This window comes from Lissotriton vulgaris, chromosome 5, assembly GCF_964263255.1.
Source record: "Lissotriton vulgaris chromosome 5, aLisVul1.2, whole genome shotgun sequence".
In the NCBI taxonomy this organism is placed as follows: Eukaryota; Metazoa; Chordata; class Amphibia; order Caudata; family Salamandridae; genus Lissotriton; species Lissotriton vulgaris.
This window is the reverse complement of record NC_141693.1, coordinates 742,100,191-742,121,492: the sequence shown is the minus strand read 5'-3', so window position 1 is coordinate 742,121,492 and position 21,302 is coordinate 742,100,191. Positions and strand designations below refer to the sequence as shown.

Sequence of the window (21,302 nt, the reverse complement as noted above, 5' to 3'; positions counted from 1 at the left end):
CCAGACTAAATAAACTCCCTGCTCCGGTGCCCGATTGGTGAATTCAGATCCCCCCCAAAAATAGGGAGCCTTCCACGTGACATGTGTCACAATGTTCGGTTGTTGTAAAACAAATTAATTTCATTCCAGCACAGTGCGTGCCCGCAGAGCCCCTCATGGATCCGGCACCCTACCTGTTATTTTCTCGGAAAGGCCTCCCCCCCACTGTGACCACACGTGCAGTGCCCTTATTGGCCAGAGACAGACAGACGGAAAACTAGTAGGCTTTGATTTTCTTTGCCAATACAGTCGCTGCCTGTCTGAGTGGCACGTTGTAGTCCACAGCACCCGGCCCACATGTGCAGCCCGGTATTCAGGAGATCATGGGGCCAGTCACATTCAAAGCAGTGTGGCAGGACAAGGGAGTCTGCTGCTGTCATCAAATCGAAGAGTTTAAAAGGTATGTTAAATGGTTGGTGAACAGGTGCTGGGGATGTGTGTCATGACTCATGCCACCTTTGCACTTAATGTTTAGATAATAATTAGCTGCGGATGTTGGCACTCTAAAATTTCCCAGTTCCAACCGTTTATTCTTAGCATGTAAGCTTTGTAGTTCTGTTTATAATTCATTAGGAAAAAAACATGACTGCAAAGGATTAGATGAAAATCTCATGCCTGGCAGGTCCTGAAAAACTTTGGAGCTTTGATAGTGATGAGATGCTTTCAGCAGATCATGGCCTATGCAAACATCGTTTTTGTCTGTTTCCTTACATGCTCTTTTAAAGGGGATATTTGAAACTACACATTTATGAAGACAATACTAGGTCCTCTTTTACACTTGCAAGAAGCATCAGATATTACCTTTAAGTGAACTTTGGATTCCAGTATGAACCACACCTTTGCTGTTCGTGTGGACCGGAAAACAAAACAAAAATGATTGGTTCCTACTGTAATGTAACTGGTGTCGTTTAAAGCGATCGAATACCTTAATATCAAGTTCACATTATATAAAAAGAACTGTAAAAAAAAAACAAGGGCCTCAAAGTAATTTTCGGTTGCCCATGCATCAACACACTTTAAAAGTAGCTATTTAGTGTAATAATTGAACTGTACGTAGGTTAGGTACCAGAACGTCCAGCCTTCGCTTGCCTCACCTCACTTGCCTCACCATTAAGTGCTTTCTATCCTAATGTCAGGTTGTCCTGACTGAGCTTCTGTCTGAACCTGCCTGGTCTTGTAGAAGGACAAAAGTGAAGGGGTTTTCAGGCCTTATTTAGCAGGCCAGCTATGTTTTCAACTCCTCAACAGGATACTTTACACATGATACCACCCATTTCACCAAGATTTATATGGGTTTAAGATTAGGATAAAATACTAGACGTAGACTAAGGAGAATGTAAATAAGCATAGGCCAACCACAATTGATGAAATTTAATTAACCCAGTGTGGTGGACCGGTCTGCAGACATTGCTTAGGTCATGGACGGGGCAGATAGGGGACAAGGGTCCTGCACAAGCTGTGATGTTATGAGTGAGATGTCACAAACAGGGTAGGTAGAACTGATGTAAGTTTTGGGTTTCCTTCTGCTTTTTCTTCATCAGCGCAGCTAGGTGGGGGCGGTCCGCCCTAGGCTGCATATTTTGGGGATGGGGGCTGTCTAGCCCTGGGCCATGCCATGTATGTGCCTGCAACTTGATTAATCAAGGTAACTATTAGCGGCACTACTACGTGTCTCTCGGACCTCTTTCAGGTGCTCACTGTTCTTTTTCCCCAGCAACCCCCCTGGGGGGCGGCAATCTGAAGGATAGCCCCGGGCGCCACAAGCTTTAGCTACGCCTCTGCGGCCAATACTCTCAAAGTGACAGACAGATCTTCCTGGGAGACTTAAATCTTCACTGGGTCTCTTTGGAAGACTCCACCGCCAAGAGGCTTGCCCCTTTTCTCTCAGCAAATGATCTCATCCAACACTGCATTGAAACTACACACTCTGAGGGCTCAATGCTTGACCTTGTTATTTCTAAAGCAGACATCTTACTATTTCTATCCCTATTCAGGTAGACTGGTCTGACCACTTCCTCATCCCCTTCTCTCTTCACATTTCACACTTTATAACTTTTGGCCAACCTAAAAGGACCACTACCTGGTTCCATAACACTAAAAACATTGACCTTGACACTCTTTGGGATTCTGCTATGCTTTCACTTCCGAAGCTAGACCCGAACTTGGATATCAACGTTCTCACCTCCCAATGCCTTGCAGTCCTTGCAGAAGAAATTGATAAATTTGCTCCACTTCAAAGCAAAAGCAAAAAGGCCTTCTCCTTCAGCACCATGGTTCAATAAATCCCTTTATGAAGAAAGGAAGAGCCTGAGAATCCTGGAGAAACATTGGAGACAATCTATGTCCACCACTAATCTTTCTATTCTACATTCTGCAAGATCAAAATACCACAAAAACATCTTCCATGAAAAAGCATCACACTTCAGAACCCTCCTCGACTCGGCCAAAAACAGACCCAAAAAACTATTTGACTTCGTCTAAAATCCAAACTGTTCTCCCCCAACCATCAAGCCTGATGATTCTACAGAGAAAGCAGCAGAATTTGCTCCATTCTTTGATGAAAAAGTGAAATCATTGGTGGATCAGGTCATTCGCCCTACCCCCCTGGAGGAGCGCAAATCCTTAGTCATCTGGCAAAACTTTGACTTCATCTCTGAAGATGCCCTTCTCAAAAGCATCCTCGACACTAAACCCTCTAACCATTCCTACGACCCCATCCCTAGAGACATTGCCATTTATTTCTACACCCATACTCTGTCCTACTGGATCTGCCTGGTTAACCTCTTCCTCAGTCAAGGCTCCCTCCCTGTTGACCTTAAAACAGGACAGGTTACTCCACTCCTTAAAAAAACCCTCAGCTGATGGAAACGACCTCAATAACTACCGCCCCATCACCAACCTCCCCTGTCTTGTGAAAATCACAGAAAAATGTGTAGTGAAACAACTTTCCAAACATATTATAGATAATAATATTCTTGACAATTTCCAGTCTGGGTTCATTCAAAACTGCAGCACCGAAAGAGCCCTGCTGCAAGTGATCGACAATGCACTTTGTATACTCAAGGGAAGTCTTGTCTTCTGATTCTTCTGGACCTTTCAGCAGCTTTTGACACTGTTAATCACAACATTCTCCTTAACACTCTTCAACAGAGAATGGGTTTGGAAGGCACAGTGCTTAAATGGTTTGCTTCATTCCTCTGGGACAGATCCCAAATGATCAAGATAGCGAACAGTCTTTCGCCCCCATTGGCGGTAGGTCAAGGAGTCCCACAAGGTTCTATTCTCGCACCCACTTTGTTCAATCTCTATTTGGAACCATTGAGAAATCTCCTAAGTAAATCTGGAATCCTCTACCATTTCTATGCTGATGACACTCAAATCTACCTTAAGGTGTCCTCCACACACGATATTTCAATCCTCAACTGTACTATCAACTCTATTCAAATCTCGATGTCAGCTCATCAAGTCATTCTGAACCCCTCCAAAACTGAATTCCTCCTCCTTACCTCTTTCTCTCCTCCTCCTGTTTAATCTTGGAGGGATCAGCTGAAGTTACTCAACAATAAAGCTATAGTTGTCGACAGCACAAAATCCTAGTGTCATACTTGACAAAAGGCTCAATCTACTCTCCGACATCAACTCCCTTGCAAAGAATGCACAATACCAACTGTGCCTCCTCTGGGGGATTCAACATTTCTTTCCGGAAAAAGACCTAAAAAACCTGGGAGCATATTACCAACAACTAGCGATAATTATCGCTATGTTGGCTTAGCGGGAATATTCCTATCACCGCCCTTCACCTGTTTTTATCGCTGAGATACCTTGCTATTATCAAGGTTTATCTCAGAAGTGATAAAAAATGGGCGAAATGCGTGAATATCGCTGTCAATACAGCGATATTCAGGCATTACCGTGACAATGCTCTTAGCCATGTTATCCACCTCTCATTGGATAACATGGCTGAGAACTGGTCAGGGCAGGCGTTAGCTTTTGAAGATATTCGTGCTTAGCGCGAATATTTCCAAAAGTAAGCCATTGCAGGTAATAGGAGATAGCGATATTAGCGACTGTTTCCAGTCGCTAACATCTTGGCACGCCCACTTTGCATGTCATTAGCGATAATTATCGCTGACATGCAAATCGGGCCCCAAGATGATCGCTATCTCCTACTAGCTGTCGCTAACTGGTGTTAGCAACAGCTTGGTAATTGGGCGTTCAAATTATCGCCGCTGTAGCGGGAAAAATTCCCGCTAAAGCGGGGTATAATGGCCCTTGGTAATATGCCACCTGGTCCAATCTCTGGTTCTCTCTAGATTGGACTATTGCAATTCTCTTCTTGCTGGCCTCCCCAAATCACACCTTTCCCCTCTTAAATCCGTTCTCCATTCAGCTGGTCGCTTTATATTTGGGGCCAAACAAAGTGACCACATCACACCCATTTTGTCCTCTCTTCGATGGCTTCCCATCGAGGCAAGAGCAATCTACAAAACTGCATGTATAACCCACAAAGCCTTGCACACTTCCTCCCCTCAATATCTGGCGAATAAACTGAAAATTGCTGGAGACTCTAGACCCTCTCGTAATGTTCAAAAGTTACTGCTTGAGCCCCCCACCTTCAATAGGGAAAGATCGATGCTCAATCCTTCTCTGGCAATGTGGTGAGAATCTGGAACTCACTTCCTCCATTACTCCGTACCACCACCTCTACTCGGACCTTCAAAACTGACCTCAAATCTCTTCTCCTCCAAAGACACTTCCAGAACTAATACACCCCTCTTCAAGTCCCTCGTGTAAGTTCTTTCTTTATTGTAAATTTGTAATCTATTGCTGGACAATCGTCATCCTAGTGTGTTTTTGCGTTGTGTATTTTTGAGTGACTTCCATCTATTGCTTTATTTTACCTCTTCTTGCTTCTCGTTTGTTTCTGTAACATGTACATTTTGTAACACTCTCCTCGTGTAGGGAACTTGGTTCTATTGTGAAGCGCTCTGACACCTTTGGGTAAAGTCTGCGCTATATAAAAATGCATTAAATTCAAATAAAATAAAGGAAACGGGGGAATCACAGCACTGTATTTCTATGCAGTCTCTGCCGTGGGTAGTCGTGGAGAGGAAACAGCCGCTCTGTCTGCTGTTGGCATCAGAGTGAAATTTCGAAATAGTGTATGTAATCCTGGATTCAGATCTCCTGGGGATCAAAGGTCTTGCGGGTGTCTTCTTACGCAATGAAATCACATATCCAACTAGCAGACCTCTCTCCTTCCTCCCTTTACAGGAAGTGCAGGGAGAGTTTTTAGTCTCTGCCCATTACGCTCTTTGTGCTGTGTTCTGGTAACCTTGGAGCACGATTGCAAAATTCCAGCGTGACAGGCAGGACAGCAGGCAGCAACGGTGACGTTATACAGCGTTTGCGACTTTCAGATTTGAGCAAATAGCGATGTCCGGAATTAACTATTAAAAGCAAAGTCATCTATTTATTAGAGTAAACTGCCCTTGCAAAATCAGTATATGTTGCTTCTTTTAATATACAAAAATCATGTATTTAATTTTGAGCATCCGGGTTGCTGGTGAAAACAGCCTGAACGAATGTGGAGTGACTTTGGTCACTCGTGAGGATTTCGAGTTGAAAAATTGACTGACAAGCGTGCGCGCTCACGGACGTCAACCATTTTGGCTCAAGCTATCACATCTGTACTTTTGGCCCGTTAGGTAAAATAGGCCCTCAGTTCTGGTTTGAAGTGCTAACAGATGCAGCCTTGCTTGGTGCATTAGAGAAAGGCACACAGGACGGAGCCAGCGGGGAAGGACACTAGTTATAAAGAAGTCCCTCATACAGTTCAGTGCCAGCACTGGAGGGTAGTCGGAAGGGTATTCCCAAACAACCAATAGGACGAGAGTTATGGATACCCCATTGGACAAAGCCAGGCTATGATTTATAAAGTCTCAAACCAACAGCTGAAAGAGGTTGGTTGAAGAAAGTCAATGGCTTAAATGGATGGTCTAAAAGTCCACTCTGGAAACATTGTTAGCAAGAGGTACATTAGCACCTGCGCCATCAAAACCCAAACATAAAAGGGAAGAACAAAATTAATTTCTCACATCTGATATGAATCAATTTGAGAGTTATATGGCTGGTGGGAGGGCTAGGAATGGATCATGTTTGTGTGTGGCTGTGCTGCAAAGACATTGTCTGCAATGTGGTTACTGTAATTTTAGCCCTTAAGTGTTTGTGCAACTTTTGTGGAGGTAAAGCACATTGAAGTGTCTTTTGCATCGGTGCAAAGATCTTTTAAATATAGTATGTAGATGGTGCAATCATGAAAGCATTGTTATTGTCTGGTTCAGGATTTGTAGTGTGCTCCTTCCTCGCCACCTCATGCTTGAGTGTTGAATCTGGATAGAAGCAGCTTTCTTCCAGACTATAATCTATCGATAAACATGACAATGATAGAGGGGGAATGACAGCCCAAATCCCATCTGTGCTGCTGACTGAAAAAAACACCATAATTTGTCTAGCTATCTAAGAAACTTTAATAGCTTTACAATGATATGTGCATGCCCATAAAAGTTCAATCTCAGGCAACTGGATAAATAAACAAAATGATCAAAGCTGTGTGGAAGGAAATCCCTTTTTTCTGTGGAAGCACACAACTTTCTGTGAAAGCGCCTCTTTCAAATCAACTTCAAAACATATAATCCTGTGTCCCAACAAGTGGGCGTAGCCAAAGCCCCTTTCTAGTGTTCCTCACTTAATTGTGCGCTGTCAAGCCTGACCATAAAATAGAAAGTAATAGACTTGCTGGGTTTCCTGCTGTCGCCCCAAAACAATTCCACTGCTGTGAGTTGGATAGGTAGAATGTTAAACTGTACCCCTCATCAGAACCCTCAGGCAGGCTGTAAGCCTATTGTTGACACAGAGCAGGAGAGGAGAGGCTACTCTCCTGCCAGAATAACTGACAAAGCTTTTTTAGGTCGAGCTTGAGACCTGTTGTATATATTTTATTATATACTTCTCTTGTGGGTTTAAAACCACCCCCTGCTTTTCATATGTTTGTTTCACTGTCCTTTATAAATCCTTGCTTGCTACTGGTCAATCTTTCCTCTTTGTCCCTCCTTTTGGCCATTCGTTTACTCCCACAGAGCAGGCACACAGTACTGTATATTTGCAGTTTGGACGTTTGGGGGACTATTTTTTAATTTGTTTCCTGATCATGTTACTGTTTGCACTGTTTGCCTGTGTGCAGCTTCGGCACCCATAGCTGCTTGCATTTTAATGCAGCATTCGCCCCTCCCACCTCCAGCGCAGCACACGATTTTTGAACTTGGGTCCCTCATCACTTTATGCACTCCATCTCCGGTTTCGCTGGTCTCCGCTCCTCCTTCTCGTGCACCAAAGTTTCTTGCCGACAAATTTTTTTTATGCCCCAATACTAATACCCTGGAAGTGCTTTTATACTATTCCCTGCCAATGGGTGTTTTTACTTCACTGAATGAATGCAGGATATTTCAGTGTAAACTGACTTCTTCTCAATAGTCTGTCCTCTGCTTCAGCTGCTGTTTTGCCTTCTTCTAAGTCTCTAGCCATCAGTTGTTATGGCCCTGACTCCACACAAGCACAGAGTGCTGCCCTACTGTTCCTGGTTATGAGAGGAAACCAATTCTGAGGGCATGGCAAAGCAACGGGTAATAGGAGAGGGGCGTCAGTCGGTGAGTGGCAAAATGGAGGACATGGCTAGCTGTGCATCTTTCCACCCTATTTAGTTAGCATATTCTCTTGTGTGTAAATATTAATAATATTGCTGTTTTCACATTTTTTTTACAGCACCCCCTGACATATTCATTTTAATGAAGTTGCGTGAACCCTATAAATTAAATTCTAGCTTTCCTTCTACAAAGCCTCCCACAGACTGAAGCTTGATGGGCAATTACTTTTAAAGGTTGTGCACAATGCATTACTTTAGTGCACAGAAATTCTGGGCAGGGTTCTGATTTTACATATGGCCACCTGTTGGAACTGACCCTTTCTGTAAGGTTATCCAAAAACCTTTTGCCTTCCTCCTATTTTTTTTCTGACCTGTTTTTGTTGGGTTTATGACTCTTGGCACTTTTCTACTGCTGATCGGTGCTAATGTGCATGTGCTCTCTCTTGTAAACTTGGTAATATTGGTCTTCACCTGTTTGGCATTTTTAATTTACTTGTAAGTCTCTTGTACAGTGGTATCTCATATACCCAGGGCTGGAAATTAAATGTTACTAGTGGGCCTACAGTGACGCTTGCACCACCCACGAAGTAGCCTTTCAAACCTGTCTCAGGTCTTTGCCACTGCAGGGCCTGCGTGCTCAGTTAACTGCCATAGTGATGTGACATTTAAAGTGTTTGCCACATCTGAAACTCACCTTTTACTACATATAGGTCACCCATACAGTAGACCCAAGGTTGCCCTATGGGCAGGGTGCAGTGTAGGTAAACGGAAGGACATGTGCCCTTGTTGTGTGGCATTTTCTGTTAGTGACAGAACAGCCTATGAGGGTTCTGAATGCTGTGAGGCTGCCCCTGTCAGAGCTTTGCCTTGGGAATTCCCTGATATATATTTCATTAGTAGTTTCTGATACGAAAGGGGTAGCATGGCCATGTATGGTATGTTTGAAATAGTAGTGATAAATCCTGCTTATTGGTGAAAGCGAATTTATTATTACTATTTTAGAACTGCCACTTTTAGAAGTGGATATTTCCGTGTGCTTATGACTCTTTGTGCCGTTCTAGGTTGTGTATTCACGGTCTGGTTATTGAGTGACAGTCGCTGGGGATGTGCATTCACTGTAGTCAGTCGCAAGGGGTGTTGAGGTGTGTCCTGCCTTTCCTGATTGCCTGATAGTTGGGCTTAATAGGCCTGGTCTGCATTTAGAGTGGTGGGAGGAGTTGCCACCTGCACCTGACTAGGTCTGTGCCTGCCTTTCAAAATGCTGTCTCCGCCCCTCTGTAGTGTGTCTGAAGACAGGGCTGGGATTAAATGGGGGTTCTGTACGCTTCTAAAGTTGATTAAAGTGCCCCAGAACAAAGACTTTATGGGTATAAGCACAGGGGCTGTGACCCCATGATTTTAGACATTGCGTGGGACTTGTAACTAGACGCTGCTGGCTTTACAAACTGCACTTTGCCAGGAGAAGCTGTTATGCTGCCAGGAGGAACCACCATGGAACATGGCTTAGTGCGCTCACCTACCCAAAAGGACCCTGTGTAATGGACTACTGCCTGCCCTCCTGCTTTGGGTGCCCTCAGTTCTCTCACAGGAACTCAGTGTGAGGTGAGTGATGTGACTGCTCCTGTTTGTTCCCTAGAGCTTGTGCCTCCCTCCTTTGCCTGGGAAGAGCGCATGGTGAGCCCGTCGTCTCTCACTAGCGCATGTTGAGTGCTTCAGCTGCTGAAACCTGCAACTACAGAAGCATGTGTGAAGTGCTTCATACTGCACGTGCCTCGAGGGCGGGCGCTGGTTTCCCCGCATCTGCCAGTTAATGCTTGGGGAGCGCTGTACCCTAACCGAAAAAATGGGTCCCCGATCTGTAAGCTGAGAAAGAGCACTGTGCTCCTCTCAGCTGATTGCTGACTTCCTGTGGGTGACTGAGATTACGGGCTGAGTTGTAGCACTGTGCCCCTCGCAGCTATGTGTCGCAGCACTTCTTGCCAGAGGCCTCTTGCAGCTGCACCGCAGGGTCGCGGCTTGCTGCCATTGTACTCTGGCACACGGGGGAGATCCAGTGAGGTCTCCCCACTCAAAATTGCAGCCTGTATGCCCCATTGCCTGCCTCAGGCACACACAGAACACAGGGCCAGGAACTCCACTGACATTGTGGAGTTGACAGAGCCGACCTGCTCGATAAAGTCGTACAGGTCAGTGGGCAACTGACAGATTCTGTGAGGCAGCTGTATCCCTAGAGCTGTCGCACATTTGTGGACGGTCCACTTACAAAGATTTAGTAAACAGTGGTCCAGAAGACCCTGGAGGGTCCAGGACACTCTGCAACGCTAGCCAAGTGCCATAGCAAGCTGCATTGTTTTTGGCAGCAGCTCCTCATGGTGGCTGCAGCGGTCCTTGTAGTATATCAAACACAGGGACCCGACGAGGTCTTCCAGCAGGATTCACCATTGTTCGTCCTCCCTCAATGTGTTGGTGCATACCTGGTGGGGGCACCTGGCTGCCGTGGTGGTAGTGGGCAGGATCAAAACCCTCAAGGAAGGTCCCTTGTTGGATTTATAAACTGCTATATACTGTGTAGTAGGAGTGAAGGAGTGCCTGTACCCTTCGTTGGGAATCCAATTTACTGCATATTATCTAATACAGGCTCAAGAGCACTGTACCCTATAGCCTTAGAATGAGAGTGTAGGTACTAATGTGAATATGGTGATTCATGTGTTTTTCTAGGGGTAACCAAACTGCTTCATACTCATGTCTAAAAGATTTTGGTCTGTTGTTTTTACCTAACAGGGACAGGATAGTAAATATTATTATTTCAGAGTGTTCATTATATGTACAGTAATGGTGTTTTTGTGACATGTACAATCTATGAGTATTTACCCTATTGCACTACTTATGCTGTTATGACCATTGCGTTATGGCAAAGTGATTTATGATTTAAGTGATGTCATGACAATCACCTGGTTGGCGAAGTGATTTATATGGTTATGGTCTAAGGTGTTTTATATATGATATAAGGGATATTGTGATATGACCTTGTGTGGAATCTCCTTTTTTGGTGTGCCTAGTGTGTCACTGGTGTGTTTGTGTTATGCAAACGCTTTACAGATTGCCTCTGGGATAAGCCTGACTGCTCTGCCAAGATGCCAAGGGGGTAATACAGGCAAGGTGAGGCAGTGTTCCTCACATGGTATTGGTTTAGATTTCCAATGTTATTTATTTATTTATAAAGTTTTATATAGTCTTAAGTTCAGCTTTTTTGCCACCATTGTATTTCTATGAAGTGTTCCCTCCCTACTGCGCTTTCTTCTGCACAGCCCGGAAGTCACTTAGTTGTGGCAAGCCCAAGGGAATAATTAATACCTATATATGTATAGAAACGGTCTGTGGTAATGCAACATAGTGCACCCGGGGCTGCATATTCCTATCCGGGAACCTTTAGTGATGGCCTTTGGTAGTGCACCATAGTTCACCCAGCGGTGTATATTCCTCTCCAGGCTCTAGGGATGGCCTGTGGTAGTACACCATAGTTCGCCCAACACTGTAAATTCCTATCCAGGAACCTCTAATGACGGCATTTGGTAGTGCACCATAGTGCACCCAGCACTGTATATTCCTATCCGGGAACCTCTAGTGACGGCCTGTGGTTTAATGTTCCATAGCAGCAGAGCCTGGTGTAATCACATTGCCGCCTCCTCCCCCAGCCGCTGCTATTCTCTGCTGCTCTCTCTGTACCCTGGGAACTACCTGCCTCCACCCGGGTGGACACCATGGATGAGTACACAGCCAATCGCACGGGAACAGAGTGACAGTCATTTTACTTTATATTTTCTGCGTCCAATTACCTCCTTCACATTCCATCAACAGTTGTTGTGGGCTGTGTTATTAAGCTCAGTTGGAGTTCAGCATTGTAAATAATGTTAGGAGATTGAGTGCTTTACTGCATCTCATAAGTGCTCCTAACAGTGTATGTGAGTGGACCACGAATGCACATCCTCATGTTCCTCACATCCTCTTCCTCATGCACCACACATCCACTTCCCCAGCACAGAATCCCCTTTCTCTTCCGCTACCCTTACTTTCAGACCATTATATTTCCTGCTCCACTTAACCGCCTTTGCTACTCACTGCCCCCAGCCTATGCACTCATCTCCCTTATCCCTCCCTATACCTATTCAATCTGCATGTCTCTACCCTAAGCAGTGCCTCTTCGCTGTCATGCGTCTCTCCCAGTTTATTGTTTCTCCTCACTGTGTACTGTACTCCCCCCATGCCTTTACCTCCTTATTGTCCCAGGACATTATTCTACCCTATGTTTCCGTCACCAGTGCACCTCCCAGTACTCTGTCCCTACACATTACCACTCACTGTATAAGGTGCACATTAGCTGTATGCCCCTCCTAAGTGTGCTCTGCCACTAAAATGCTCCCCACCTTTGCTCTGGGCCGTACCTTTCTTTGGATTACATCTCCTTGTTTACTGCAAGCCTTTGCTTTAATATGTCCCTCCTCATACAGTACCAAGATTGTGAGAAGTTGGCCTGATATATAATGTTCACTATTCTAGTGAGCACTTTGTATCAGTCCAAACAACCCTTATTGATGATTGGTTGTAAGTCAACCGTAGACCAGCTATCCTAGTAGCATGGACAAGAGCAGTCTTTAGGCTAAACTCTAGAGGGCGTGTTAAGCCAGCTGTTATACCATCACATATACCCCTTGAACACCAAGTGAAAGGACACCACACAAGTTGTTATGAAAATAAAAGGATATTTATTTAGAACACAACAACCCTGGACTCTTTATGAGGACAGGGTGCTAAGCACAATACAAAGCTCTTAGGAAAATACGCAAAGTTGCACAATTTACACAAATGCCCGAGGGGCACGAAAAACCATATACTCTAAAAGTGGAATGCAAAACTACTAGCAGGTAAGTACTACTCTAATAGGCTTTGGGATCGCTAGGACTTGACTACTGAACCTTCAGATTACTAGCAGGAGGCCTAGGGAGATCGGGTGCAGAGTGTGCACTCTCACGCGGGATGCGGAACAAAGTCTATGGTTCCTAGGAATTACAAAGTTAGTGTTATCGGACGAATCCGACTAGGTAGAGCTGAAACGAAAAAGGATCTGGACCCTTGGATAGCAAAGCTATGCTGGAGCACCAAAATGCTGAGTTTACCTAGCCCAGGGGCTGCGGCTGCATAGGTCTGAAAAGACGTCGGGAATCCTTGTTGCAGTCTATGGAGCCTGAAAGAAGAAGTTGCTGGCAGGTGACCAGTGAAGAGATTAGGATGGATCCAAGCCTGGATCGAAGATGGAGGACACCTGTAAGCAGAGGGGACCAAGTCCTGAATCACTAGCCAGTGATCAGATGGGCACCAGGATGGCACCGGATGGAGTCACCTCGACCAGGTGAGTGGGCGACGCTGGGCTCTGCAGTCTCACGGACCAGGAGGCGTTGTCGGCGACCAAGATGGAGGTGCGAGCTGTCCCACGATGGTGTCTGCTGTCGACGTCGCTGGACCCAGGATTGGGGCAACAAGTCTTGGCAAATGCAAGCCCACGCGGTGGACTCAAAATGGCGCCTGGAGTGGACCAGGAGGGTCCGGGGTGCTCCTCTTTTGGAGGGGAGCAAGGGCCAGTCTGGAGCAACCAGACCGGTGGTGTTGATGTCGTCGTTCGTCGTCAGGAAGGCCACAAGCCAGCGGGCTAGTAGACAGACAACGCGGTGAGCAGCAAAGAGCAGAAGGGCCCCACGCAGATCTGGTGGATGCTGGTGGGCTGGACTTCGGTGCTGGAGCTGCTTAGGGTTGGGGCTTCTCAGACCCCAAAGCACTCACTCGAGGATCCCTCGGCGGTCGTGCTGGGCAAGCGTCGTGCAGTCCTGAAGATGGCCGGTCCCTCGAGGTCTCGTCACACCCACGAATCTCAGCTGGGCTGATGATGCAGGTTGAGGTCAGTGGTGCCAGGGAAGCCGGTTCTCGTCGAGCTGGGCAGTCTTACAGCAGACCGCGATGCTTGGATGGTGCCTGCGGATGCAGGGTGACTACTCCTTAGCCACAAGGGAGAAATCTTGAGAAGAAGTCGAGAGTTCCTTTTGTAGAAAGTAGTTTCAGGATTCAAAGATGATCTAATTTGGAAGGGGGCCCACTCCTATCTTTATACTAGGAAAAGGGGCTGGCACGCGACTAGGTCCTGCCCATGGGTGGGACCAGGAAGGGGGGTGGTTACACCCCTCTCCCATGCCAGACTTTCCCCAGGTCAGGGGCTGGTGTGCCCCTGGAACTGGTTCTAGCAGCCTATGCATAGTGAGCACCGGGGTGCCACTTGCAGTCACCTTCCTCTAAAGCCCTGCCTACCCAGGATACACAAAACCCTGTCTGGGATGGTGCTAGCACCGCCCCTGACAGGAAACCCTTTGTCCAAGCCTCCCTCGCTGGAAGGACTCCCAGCAGCAGGAGGTCAGACTTGTGTCTGTGGTGGCAGCATCCATTTTGTGATGCTGAGGCTTGAGTTAACTTTAACCGGGGTTCACAGTTACATACATGTCATGTCCCTCTAGAAGGGTGGAATGCTAACCCCGTCGCCAGAATTGGCGAGGGGTTAGTATTCCAATTCGTATGACACCTTACTCGACATGTTTTGATAAAGAGATACCAGAGTTAGCATATAACCGCGAGGATTATAATGCACTTAAGAGTATATGGTACGCGTTATCATGGAACAGCTATTAGGACTTGGTTCCGCAAGCTGCAAACGGGCTCAGCTCATGCCAGAGCACCATTTCACACGATTCCAAGCACTATGCCTTCAGGATTGTCAAGGCCTGCCATAGGAGTGACTGATAGGAATACGGGTGTCCATTTTAGGGTTAGATATAGGTATACTATATCTACAGCAAAGGGTGATTACACCACCTTGCCCCAGCTGTCGTGCAGCCAGTTGTGTCAGATTTAGATGGCCAGCCAGGGGTGGCATAATACATGCTGCAGCCCCTGGTAGGTCCTGGGTACACCTATGCCCTGAGTTACAGGGTCTTATAAGGTGGCCCAGTACCAATTGGATATGTACCTAAGGTACATGGAATCCATTTTACAGAGAGAGCAGTAGGCCTGGGGTCCTGATTGGCAGGGTCCCAGGCCAACTATGTCAAAAACCAGCTAAAACACAGGGCAAAAAGTTGGGGGCAACCATAGTCAGGATCTACCTTCCTACAAAGATCTCCTGGGTATCCCCAACAGGGGTGGAATGGGGACCCAAACTGGCCCTGGCAAACTGCTCGGACGGCCCCCTCTGTGGGAAAGGGGGGTTGGGGCCAATCTGTTTGCAAGGGCCTGTTTCGGACAATTTTGTTACAGGGGGCTGATATTGCCAGCCGCCGGTAACAAAAATGGCCCCCCAGGGGCCCAAAACAGACCCCACCCTGGTGGCCCAATGGGGAAACTCCCGGTGCCCGCTTCGGCCAGTCTGACCCTGATCCCCAACCCTTTGACAGTGCACCCCCGACACACACCCATGTGATGCAAGTGCACTGTAAACAGGTGCACATTGCTGTCTAATGTCTGCCTGCCCATCCTGTTTACATTCCCCTAGCTACTGTCTAGGGACCGCCTAGGGTGGAGCAGCTGCCCCCAAATTCATTGCTTGGATTTATTTATTTTTGGTTGACCTTGAATGATTTGTGCCCGGTACACCCTTCTTTTACCTTGGATGAATGAAAGGCTTCATCAAGAAGAAGAATCGCTAGAGGTCTTACTACACATTTCTCTTTTAATAAATTGCTAGAATCGGTAAATAAAATGTTGTTCAGTGGTGTGTTACTTCTATTCGACCTTGCAAAATAAGATTTGTATAGCTCTGGAATCCCTAGCGGCACAGCACCCAGGATAATGTGCTGCATGGCTAAACACTTACAAGGTCCCAAAAGCTAGACTTATTGATTATTCCAATGCTTGTGTTTTTTTTATTGAGGCTGAGTTATTCAAATTTGCCTCCTCACAGCACTGCAATGATATGCCAAAAAATATGAGATTCCTACCCCCTCCTCATTTTGACCCTAACTGGTCTGAGGCATTCATTGGGAGGGGGAGTGTCCCTTCTCTACCTAACACTAAGCCTACATTAGTGCTGTTGCATAGTTCAGGTTAGTCAAGCAGTGATAGGGAGAAACCTACACCTTGCCTGTTTGGTGTAGCCCCTTCTGGTCCCTTTGACTTGTAAGAAGCAACCAATGGTTTTGGTGTGGGCTGGTAAGTATGTGAATGACACTGACAATAACCATTATTAACCTACTTGGATGCTTGGGTCTGGCTTAAAAGTTTACCTAACCTTTTAAACTTAACCTTAACCAACATCATTCTATAGTTCTTTGCTTCCATGAAAATACGTATCCATTCCCATGCTGTCTACTTGTGATACTTGACATCAATCTTCATGTTTTAAGTTAAGGCATGCAGGCTACCGACATGAAACGCTTTACTCCCCCACTACCGCCACCAGCAACAGGGAAGCAAATTATCTTATTACTTTTCTTTTAGCCAACGCCTTGGAAGCTGCTCGGGAACATTCAGTGCTTTGTTCGGGGTTTCCACTTGGCTTGCATTCTACCCGCACCACCGATAAATTCAGGTCAGAGACCGTTGTCAGTAATTGTTAAGTAGCGGCAATGCATAGCTTGTATATCTTTATCTTTCTCCGTCTGGATTACGCGCCCTGCTGCTGAGCCCCGGGCGGACCTGCCTTAGCGGCTGCTGGCCATCACACCGCTTGCTGCTTTTTTATTGAAATATCAGGCAGGACAGTTACTTACGGTTGGGCACACTCTGCTGGCTGCTAATCCTCACAGGGGATAGGAGTACAAGCAAAGCGTACATCATCTAACCTGGGTATTGCTGGATCTCTGACGGAATATCGAGAGACAGGATATCGACAGCCAAAATGTTGACGCTGGAATATCGAAGGCAAGTATATCGACACCCTATCTACAACATGGTAAGTACAAAAATATCGAAACTAAAATATCGATGTTAAAAATATCGTAATTAAAAATATCATTTTTTAAATTAAAAAAAGAAATATAAAGTAAATAATACTTTTATATAATTTTAATTTATGTCAAAATATTTTAGAATGTTTAAAATGAATAAATAATACATATTTAATGATAAACATGTAATTAAAATTAAATATACAATATGTAATATATATTTAATTAATTATAATATTTATTATTTTTTTAATTAATTTAAAATTATTAACAAATACTATAAATTACAAATACATCAACACTCATAAAACAATAGCATAAATAATAATAAATATTTATATTTAATACATAAAAACAATGAAATATACTTTCAATATTAAAAAAATTAATTAAACACAACATTATGTAACATAATAAAAATATTATAAAATACATAAATAAATATAAATTATATTGGATAGTGTAAGGCTAAAAATTACTATTCAAACTCCATAGGGTGCAACAGTAGGGAAATTGTTGATTAGTGGATAGGTAAAAATTACTATTCCCACTCCAATGAGTGCAACATTAGGGAAAGCATTGGATAGCGTAAGGGTAAAAATTACTATTCCAACTCCAAAGGGTGCAACAGTAGGGAAAGCGTTGGATAGTGTAGGGGGTAAGCATGGGCGAATTTTGCGAATTGGCAATTCGTGAATTTGCGAATTGGCAATCCGCAAAATTCACGAATTCCCACGAATTTGCGGATTTTTTTATTTTTGCGTGTTCGCGAGGCGCTTTGCGTGTTCGCTGGAGTTCGCGAGGCGCTTTGCAATTTTGCGTTTTTTTTTGCCTGCTTAATCACTGCCACCCTCTCGTTTTTTATGCCCATCTGCCCTCTGTACCACTCGTTTCAGTGCCCTTCTGCCCTCTGCCCCAATCATTTTTTGTCCCCTTCTGCCTTCTGTCCCACTTTTGTGCCCTTCTGCCCTCAGCCCCACTTAGAATGGCGCCGGCAAGCTGCCAGCGCCATTCTAAAATAGCTAGAAATAGCTTCAACAGGAAGCACTATAGACAAAGTAAAGCAGGTGCTCCAGTTGAAGGTCAAATTAAGTTACACAATCATTAATCACCCCAAGTTTGGGGGGATTAATGATTGTGTAACTGAATTTGAGCAGCACCTGCTTTACTTTATCTATTAGAGCTTCCTGTTGAAGCTGACTTTTGTAACTATTTTAGAATGGCTCTGGCAGCTTGCCGGCGCCATTCTAAAAGAGTTACAAAAGTCAGCTTGAACTTTTGACCCAATCCGTTCCGTTCGCGGATTTTGCTGGAAATTTGCGAATCTCGCGGATTGCGAATTTACCGAAAATCCGCGAAATCCGCAAGCGGAATGGATTTTCCGCCCATGCTTAGTAGGGGGTAAAATTACTATTCCCACTCCAGAGAGTTCAACGGTAGGGAAAGCGTTGGATAGCGAGTGGGTAAAAATTACTATTCCCACTCCAGTGAGTGCAACAGTAGGGAAAGCGTTGGATAGCGTACGGGTAAAAATTACTATTCCCACTCCAGTGGGTGCAACAGTAGGGAAAGCGTTGGATAGCGGGTAGGTAAAAATGACTATTCCCACTCCAATGAGTGTAACATTAGGGAAAGCGTTGGATAGCGTAAGGGTAAAAATTACTATTCCAACTCCAAAGGGTGCAACAGTAGGGAAAGCATTGGATAGTGTAGGGAGAAAAATTACTATTCACACTCCAGAGAGTGCAACAGTGGAGAAAACATTGGATAGCGGGTGGGTAAAAATAACTATTCCCACTCCAGAGAATGCAACAGTAGGGAAAGCGTTGGATAGCAGCTGGGTAAAAATTACTATTCCCACTCCAGTGAGTGCAACAGTAGGGAAAGCGTTGGATAGCGTAAGAGTATAAATTACTATTCCAACTCCAGTGGTGAGTGCAACAGTAGGGAAAGTGTTGGATAGCGTAAGGGTAAAAATTACTATTCCAACTCAAAAGGGTGCAACAGTAGGGAAAGCGTTGGATAGTGTAGGGAGTAAAATTACTATTCCCACTCCAGAGAGTGCAAAGTAGGGAAAGCGTTGGATAGCAGCTGGGTAAAAATTACTATTCCCACTCCAGTGAGTGCAACAGTAGGGAAAGCGTTGGATAGCATACGAGTAAAAATTACTATTCCCACTCCAGTGAGTGCAACAGTAGGGAAAGCGTTGGATAGCGTACGGGTATAAATTACTATTCCCACTCCAGTGGGTGCAACAGTAGGAAAAGTGTTGGATAGTTTAGGGGGTAAAATTACCATTCCCACTCCATAGAGAGTGCAAAAGTAGGGAAAGCGTTGGATAGCCGGTGGGTAAAAATTACTATTCCCACTCCAGTGAGTGCAACAGTAGGGAAAGCATTGGATAGCGGGTGGGTAAAAATTACTATTCCCACTCCAGTGGGTGCAACAGTAGGGAAAGCGTTGGATAGCAGGTAGGTAAAAATGACTATTCCCACTCCAATGAGTGCAACAGTAGGGACTATGTTGGATAGTGTAGGGGGTAAAATTACTATTCCCACTCCAGAGAGTGCAACAGTAGGGAAAGCTTTGGATAACGTAGGGGGAAAAATTACTATTCCATCTCCAAAGGGTGCAACAGTAGGGAAAGCTTTGGATAGCGTAGGGGGAAAAATTACTATTCCAACTCCAAAGGGTGCAACAGTAGGGAAAGCGCTTAATAACATAGATTTTTATTTTAACATTCTAAATGATGTTTATATTTGAAATAATGTATAATTAATTTTTCAAATACATCAACATCAATAAAAAACAATTAATAATTATTAAAACCAATTACATTTGAATAATTAATTGACAATAAATTAACAACAAACACCAATAAATAATAATTATTAAATATTACTCACCAAATAATAAATATTAAAGAATACATTATTTATCATAACAATAAAATATTATTTAAATTTAAAACAATATTAAAAATTAAAATACATTATACAAATTAATAATTTTTAAAAAAAAATGTTTAACAATTGATTAATTAATTTTTCTAGTTATTAAAAAATATTTACAAATTATAAATATTAATTGACTATTTGAAAAATAATTATCTATTAAAATCATTAATTACCAATTAATAATTATTTAATACATTAATTATCCATAACTAAAAATGTATAAATAATTAAATATTTACTATAAAATTACTTTCCACCCAATACCCCTATAAACCCACAACACGCTCAGGTACTAAAACATACCATTTAATTAAAATTAACATTAATTACCAATTAAATAATTAATTTATCAATTAAAATAATTATTTGCCAATTAATAATTAATTACAAAATAAATTATACATAAAAAATATTTTATTAATTACAATTAAATTACTGCCCACCCTATTTCCCTATAAACCCACAACCCACTCCGGTACTAAAACATAACATTTAATTTAAATTATCTTTAATTACCAATTAAATAATTAATTTATCAATTAAAATAATTAATTGCCAATTAATAATTAATTACAAAATAAATTATACATAAATAAATATGTTATTAATTACAATTAAATTACTTCCCACCCTATTCCCCTATAAACCCACAACCCACTCCGGTACTAAAACATAACATTTAATTAAAATTAACATTAATTACCAATTAAATAATTAATTTATCAATTAAAATAATTAATTGCCAATTAATAATTAAATACAAAATAAATGATACATAAAAAATATTTTATTAATTACAATTAAATTACTTCCCACCCTATTCCCCTATAAACCCATAACCCACTCCTGTACTAAAACATATAATTTACTTATAAATAAATGTATTAATATATAAAATTAATACATATATAATATAAATTCTTTTAAATACTTAACTAAAACATATAACACATACATAATAAAAAAATAATAATACAAATATCGATATTAGTGTCATCGAAATTAGTTACATCGATATATATGCTATCGATATTACTAACTTTGATATTACTTACATCGATATAAAGAATTTCGATATTACTTACCTTAGGGTCGATATTCTGTCCAACGATATTCTTGACATCGATATTCTGCACCTTCGAAATTTCAAACACAATATTTTGGTATGTCGAAATTTAAAACTCGTTATTTTGACTGTTTACCGATATTGCTCTTCTGATGGAAGCCGGTTCACAAGAGAGCTAGTCTGAGGGAAGAGGTGCAATGTCATTTCAAAACCACTGATGTTTCAAACATATCAGTAACACTCATGAAGGCCACCAATTCTCTGTAAATTAACAAGCTTACAGTCGCTTTCATTCCGGACAAGCAATGCCAAGAGCTGCTCAAAGGGCATCATGTTTTTTTAAGGGCATCATTTAATTAGTTAACATCTGAGCTGTAGAAACGTGTTGCCAAGAACAGCAGCCAGGTCTACATATCTATTGATCTACATCATTGTGCTCCCTATATCGGCTGACGTGGCAAATAGCGCATAATTTGCCCAGGATCACACAAGCTCTCTTTAGAGTGTCTGAACAGTTTTCGCCAAGGAGTCACTGTTCTGCTTCATACTCCTCCTAA

At 43.3% G+C, this 21,302-nt stretch overlaps 1 protein-coding gene across 1 annotated transcript in view; it reads left to right on the top strand.

Annotated features, from left to right (window-relative positions):
* Positions 1–291: 291 nt before the first annotated feature.
* AGMAT (agmatinase (putative)) overlaps positions 292–21,302 on the top strand; it is a 219,545-nt gene continuing 198,534 nt past the window's right edge. The window contains exon 1 of the mRNA XM_086922181.1: positions 292–439. Within this exon, the coding sequence (XP_086778307.1) occupies positions 363–439 (77 nt within the window). The 5' untranslated portion in view covers positions 292–362. The remainder of the gene's footprint in view (positions 440–21,302) is intronic.